The sequence below is a fragment of the Apteryx rowi genome, unplaced genomic scaffold, assembly GCF_003343035.1.
Source record: "Apteryx rowi isolate R43461 unplaced genomic scaffold, aptRow1 scaffold_542, whole genome shotgun sequence".
NCBI lineage: Eukaryota > Metazoa > Chordata > Aves > Apterygiformes > Apterygidae > Apteryx > Apteryx rowi.
The window spans coordinates 486,307-493,308 of record NW_020450808.1 but is presented as its reverse complement, the minus strand read 5'-3'; the positions used below and the strand labels follow the sequence as shown (position 1 = coordinate 493,308).

At 38.5% G+C, this 7,002-nt stretch overlaps 1 protein-coding gene across 1 annotated transcript in view; it reads right to left on the bottom strand.

Moving 5' to 3' along the window:
- Positions 1–6,653: 6,653 nt before the first annotated feature.
- SOX17 (SRY-box 17) overlaps positions 6,654–7,002 on the bottom strand; it is a 1,331-nt gene continuing 982 nt past the window's right edge. The window contains 1 exon segment of the mRNA XM_026081336.1: positions 6,654–7,002. This exon segment is cut by the window's right edge and continues 30 nt beyond it. Coding sequence (XP_025937121.1) covers positions 6,654–7,002 — 349 coding nt within the window.

The window sequence follows — 7,002 nt, the reverse complement described above, 5'->3', positions numbered from 1 at the left end:
GGTAATGTTATAGTTGCTGGCAAGTTAGTAAGGAATGCTTTATGTGCTGTGATTGGAAATTAAATTCCCAAAGAACTCATCTCATGAGGTTGAAACTCACCCATCCCTCTGAGAATCCTTGCAGGATACTAAGCAAAAGCTGAAGAGTAGAAGATCTCTTATAGACACTTTAATTTATGGCTATAGAATAACAGCCTTGTTATTTTCCCTTCTCCTGTGGAGATTTCCAGACTATATGTGAGTAGGTATAAAACAGTGGCTTATTTCCCCAGGCACTGCTCTAACCTATTTGGGAAGAACAGCACAGAACTTCTCTTTTCTGCCTCATCTTTGCATGTGTGTTTCTCATTCTGCTTTCCAAGAATATTTGTAGTAAAACAACACAGGAAATTTCAGCTGAGTGTAGAAGTGATAGCACTTGTATCTTGACAATTTCTAGCTTGTTTTCCATGCATTAAGTAGCTCTCTACAGTACTCCACTCATCAAGAACGGGTGTTGATACAGAACAGCTGCTGTTTTCCAAATCAATGGCGAATTAAGTCCATTCTTTTTAAAGAGTGCCCAGGACATTGTGAGTCAACGTTCTTAACTCAATATTTTTGTAGTGTGACACTTTCAGACACAGTGAACTGCACACCCAATTCAAAGGTATCAAAATTGATATATTGCCATCATCTGAGGCCACATCTGCTTTGCCTTGCTCACAGAAACCACTCACTGATTTTGCTGTTGATTTTACATAAGCAAAATGATCACAAACTAACATCTTGAAAGAAAAAATATGCATGTAATCAAAGAAATACATGTAGTCTACTTCACAGTAACTTTTACAGAAGTGATATTCTTCATTTAAACATTCAAAGCATGAAACAAAATCATGACTACATAACTTGACTAAGCCTTAGACTGTTTCCCAGCAAGCAATACTAATCTGTGCATTTGAAACCAGAATTTGTATTGTACCAATCAATCCAAGCTCATGAATTCACAAATATTGCTTTACCTTTCCAGTTAATTGAGATACAAACTTTAGCTGCAAAAGCATATTCTAATATTCTTTATCTTTGTTCAACAAAGGAGAAAATTTTGTTTTAAACAGGATGTGTGCAGGATAAATTTCGTTTCTAAACTGCAATAACAAGAAGCTTTAAAGTAAATCAGATGCTGTAAAGTAATTCCACAATGCCTTGGAAAGAACCCAAGATTGCCGGTACCTAAATATATTCTCTATGGGTAAATGGAGCTGCCACCCTCTATGTGAACAATAACTATATTCCCCTGATAACTCCACGGAATACTCCATGAAACAAGTTTTCTCTCTGATAAGCAAAGGGATGGAAATTGATTTTCTCTGGAATTGTAGCCCATTAAAAAAATGTGGAGGATCCTAGAATCCTGCTTTAAACAACTACTTGGTGAAATTTTATTTTAACCATAACAACTTTGTTTCTGAAATCTTATTTCACCATTTTTCTGTGTCAGGTATAAGAAATTATTTTGTATCACAGTACAGCTATGATATATAAATGTATTATTTAATACTGAAAGGAGGGATCCATAACAACAGAGCCCCAACAGCTCAGACATTTTTATTTTGCTCTTTATTGACATTGTAGATGAAATACATTCCTATAAGAAGTGTTCTGAAATAATCTGAAAACAGAAACTTAAAATTGATTTCATTGTGAAATTCATGGAGACTTAAAAAGTTTCAGGATATTCTGCGTTTTAATTTTATGAACATCTCAAATGGCATTTCTACATGTGCATTAACATTTTCTGTATTTTTCCTGGTGCTATTCATTTTGAGATTCCTTTTACTAAGGAACCCATGATATCTGGATTAGTCTCTCAGTTTTATCTGTGTCAGGAGACATAGACCATAACCTGTGGTTGTTTTAGTTTCTTTTTCTCAAAAGTCTACTTTGAAACTTATCTCATTTATGTTTTAAGAGCTGTGGCACCTTCAAGTGGAAGACATTATATAAATGATATATAATAATGTATATTAATGCTTTAATTGTCTCTAAAACAGACAGTTTAGACCTGCATTTAATCTCAAATTCTCCACAGCACACCAGAATATAATGCAGATTTAATATTTAAAATCTCAAAAAACAGAAAAAAATGGAAGAAATAAGGAGTGTATGTTACTATGTACTACCTGTTTTTCAGTAGGAAGGCTTTCCATGAACAGCAATACATCTGGTCAGAAATCCCCTGTCTCTACACAATCATGAATCCATTTAATTAAATATATGTTTTTAAAACAGTGGGGTAAGCCAAGGTGATTATTCATAATTTACCCTGACAAGAAGTATAAATTAGCCATTATTTAGGAGTATGTTGCTGTAGTTAAATTGTTTCCACTACATTAACTAGCTCAGGCTTCTCTACTTTGTAGTGCAGTCTGTAATCCAGACATACTCTTAAGCCTATTTTAAAATGTATATATCAACCTAGATTAATTTAGTAATCATTCTATATACATCCATAAATAAATTGGTTCCTAAAACACTTAATATATTTATCCTGTCTGAACATCCATACTGATTTAAGAATGACTAAGATTTTCAGTAAGTAAATCAGAATTTTTAAGAGTATCTGTAAAGCGGACAATACCAGTTTCACTATGGTAATACGGAAACTAATTTAATCAAAATAATGTGGCTTCCTTAGGATCTAAGAAATAGAATTAAAACAAAATAAACAAAACAAAGCAAAGCAAAATAAAATTAAATTAAATGGGTAATCAAAATAAAATAATTTGATGCAAAATGTTAAAAACATATGAGAGCATCCACACTGAGCTTCCCAACTTACCATACCAGATTGAAGATATGGTGGCCTTGAGTATATGATGACCCTTGTTTTACCATGACAGAAGAAAAAACCAGTCCCTTTGAGAGTTCCAGAAACTTGCTCTAATAACCTGAGTTACCTGGGAGAGTGAGAACCACCAGAGACTGATGTGGCCAACACATATCCGCACATGAGCTCATCCTGCAGCAGCTAGGGGAAATTCAAAATGAGCCAGGCCGAGGAACTGTACCTCAGCCCCTACCACCCACACTTGGACTTCAATGTCAAAGGAGGTGCTGCATATGCCAGCCCCAGCCATTGAATAAGGAGCCAGGCAGCCCCACAGACTAGCTGAGCAACCAGAGCATATATCTCTGGTTGCATATATAATTCTTAACCAGACTACATGTTACTGAGAATGTGCTCAGTGTAGTCTGTGAGTATAGGACAAACTGGATTTTCTTTACATAAGAATTTTTGAAAAGTAAATGTCTTATACCTGAACCAATATAGTAGTTAAATTATGCTAACAGTTCTTAAATCAGTGCTAGTCTCCAGTAGACAGCCAAATGCACAAGTACTATACTCAGCTGATGCTGATCATGACATAGCTAGTGTCCCCTGCAATTAGGGTCACCTCAAACTTTCCATTTCCAGAACGGGAAGTCAGTTTTTTATAGCGACATTTCTGGACCAGAAATTTTCTATGCTAGACAGCTGGCTCTAGATGGCTCTGAATTATTACAGAAGGTTCAGCTAAAACTAGTCAGACACTTCTGAAATTTAGGCTAGAGAAAATATGTTCTTTCAACCATATTAACTCAGTATTGGAATCCTTTTGTTGAGCCCTGTATTTTGCAGTATGGTTTTAATATTTAGCCTGGGATAAGCATCACCTCAGAGACATGACTTGCATTGTCCCCTAATAAAAGTTGCCCAAATTATAAGCTTTTTGGGAAAGAAAAGTTGTGCTACAATTATGTTAAACCTGGCTGCAAAATACTCTGAAGAGACCTCATGAGCATACTTTGCCCCAGGCTGGCAAAGGCCCAGTGCCCCAGTGTCCCAGTGCACAGGCACTGAAAGGAATAGCTTTCCCTGCTGTTGTTACTCCTGAGTTCTAGCAACTGTTGTGATATCAACTACCATAAGCATAGAAAAATTTTCTTTGCCAGGCTGTAGATACAGCTCTCGCTCATCCATCAGCAGAATTGGGTTAAGGGGGGTGGTTTAAGAGTGATGATGAGCACTGGGCCAGGAAATGTGAAATAGGAGGACAAGAGAAGAAGCTCATGAAGCTGGAGCTAGCTCACGGGCTAACAGCAGGCACCAGCAGTGGGAGGAGAGGGAAAAGGAGGAAACACAAGATGAGGGGACATAATGAGGTAGGAAAGAGGACATGGTTGGGACAGGAGAAGAATCATGAGATATTGAGGAGTAGGGACAGGGATAAAGTGAGTGGGAAACTAAGAGCAGGAACTAAAAAGAGGTTAAAAAAACCCAAAGAAATTAAGAAAATGGACCAAATATGGTCAGGATTCAGACAAAGGGAAGACACTTGGTCGTTTGAGAATAGAAAGAGGATGTATAAACAGCATAGGAATGTTTGGGGTGTTAAGTACAAGGAAAACTGCTAATGTTTCAAAAAAGAACATAAACATACGATTTAAAAATCATATAACTTAGTCCAGTTATGTACTGGTAGCTATAACACCACTGTACTATAGAAAAAATGAGTCTTGGGAGATCTGTAACAAATTGATACAAGAAAAGAAAGTAATACAAACAAAATTCATAATATTTCAATATACCTACATGTCTATTCAGAGTGTAAACATCTAGTACCTGGGTCTTTGCTAGTCTTTTTCTTTTAACTAACCACATTTTTGCAATGGCATGAGCAACAGCAACTCCTATGGTTTTAGCAATCCATTACCGAAGAAGAATGACTACCACGGTTGCCATCATTGGGGCTACTTGTCTAGGAGGGATGACACTGCACTAATCCAACCTTTTCAACTACAAGGGTCTCACCGTTGTTAAAATTATATCTGCCTGGAATTGTAACATGTTCAATGTTTCTTTCCAGACATATATATCATATTAAAATAAGGATGTGTATATTGTTCTAAAAACACTTACATATACCAGGTCCTATTTCCCATCTTGTACTTAAGTACCTAATATTAGAAACCTGACATTGGCCTTTGCACTTTTCCCATTGTAAACTTCAGAAAAATTACCTGACAATAATTTGAGGCAACTATGACTTGAAGTGAATTATGCCAATATTACATCGCACACAGTTAAATTTCAGTGAAATCAATGAAAACCCAACTATCTTCAAGTTCTGGATATAATCAGGATTTACTTTGATCTAAACTAAATTACACTTTTTGAATTAATAGATGAAACACAATCTACCCAAGCATGCTTCTACTGGAATATTTTTTTGAAAATATTCCAGTTGGCTCTGTGTACATAACGTTCAGAAAATGGTTGTTATATTAACTGGCTACAGTTATATCAACTTCAATGAAAACAGAGCATGGACTATGCAACTGGAATTTTTGCTGGTTTTTTCCATCCACAGCTCAGCAGTCTGAGATTCCAGTGCAAGATGAGAGTACTTGTACAGATAAATACTTGTATTATGAATGCCATTTATATCACACTTGAATTGTCATTTGCTAATTAAAATATTTAAAATTCTCTGCAATTCAAACAGAAAATAGTCATCAAAAGTGTCACTTAGCTTTATGCTTAGAAGATAGCATTATGATGAGAATCTATGCATTCTTGCACTGGCAGAAATGTCACAGAGCAGTACAGCTGGACACATTAAAAAGGCTTCTGTTTTAATGTCTAATCATTACTGGCAGTTTATTGAGAGCAAGTGAGATGCGCACTTGGGCAACATGTTTTGTTTTTCTCTTCTTTCTGGTAGGCACCTGAACCCCATGAGACAGAATGGCTTAAACCTACTTGAAGGTAGATTAATTTGTAAATTACAGTACCAATATCATTGGTGGGTCATTGCAAATTGTTCTGTTCAAATAGGAATTGGCACGTAAAGAGAGGTCATACTCAAGCCTACCAGCATCCAAACTTGATGGGCTTCCAGACACACTTTAAAAGCAGAATCTCAAAGGTATCTAGATTTTCCTGTTAGCCATGTCATAGTTTCAAGGGAGGAGGTTTTTCCCCAGTGCATTAATGACAGTTGCAAATTCTAGTTGACACCTACAAACAAGAAAGAAAAATACACCAAGAACACTATTAAGCCATATGTTTTCTGCTCGAAGAGACAGCAGCACAGGTCTAGCCATTCAGCTACATAAGAGGAACAGAGCTGTATCAGGGAACAAACTTCTTTGGTCTTGGAGACTGTTTTACTTCTTTATAATCAATGTCATGGGAAGTGTCACACGTGAGCTGTGTTCACCTTACTGCAACTAAAGCATGATGGATTTTATATTAGTCACTTTAAAGGACCATATGAACAAAAAAAAGACAGAAAAAACTGTACATCAATTTATTTACCTGAAGTACAAAAAGGATGTATACTGTATAGTTAAAAAACAGCTAGTAAAAACGTGTTCAGGGTAGACAAGTAATGGTGCTGATTTGCGAGTGTGATGATAATTTTTGGCATTGACAAAAAAACTGTAAACTTCTTGGCACCTCAGGTGAAGAACAGTTTTAAATATATGCTTTTAATCTGTACGATACTGGCATATTTCCGCCCAGAGCGGGTTGGCAAAACTCTCCAGAGAAGATTCAAATAAATTACATAAATAGGAGCGGGGCCGGGCGCTTCGCTGGCAGTCCGTGCCGAGCCCCCGCGGCCTCACACGTCGGGGTAGCCGCAGTAGTAGACGGCGCTGCTGGCGTCCGACACCGCCGCCGACACGGGCCCCGCGCCCTCGGGCGCCGGCAGCCCCGCCGCGTCGTGGCCCGCGAAGGGCAGCCCCAGCTCGGGCTTGCAGGCGAAGTGCAGGTACTGCTCGAACTCGGTGCGGTCCACCTCGCCCAGCAGCTCGTCCTGCGGCAAGTGCTCCAGCTGCTCCCGGCACTGCGTCGCCTCGGGCGGCGGCGACGGCTGCCCGCCCGCCGGCGGCGGGGGCAGCGGGCGCCCCGGGCCCGGCGGCTGGCACATCTGCCCGTAGTAGGCGTGCAGCGGCGCCTGGCAGCCCAGC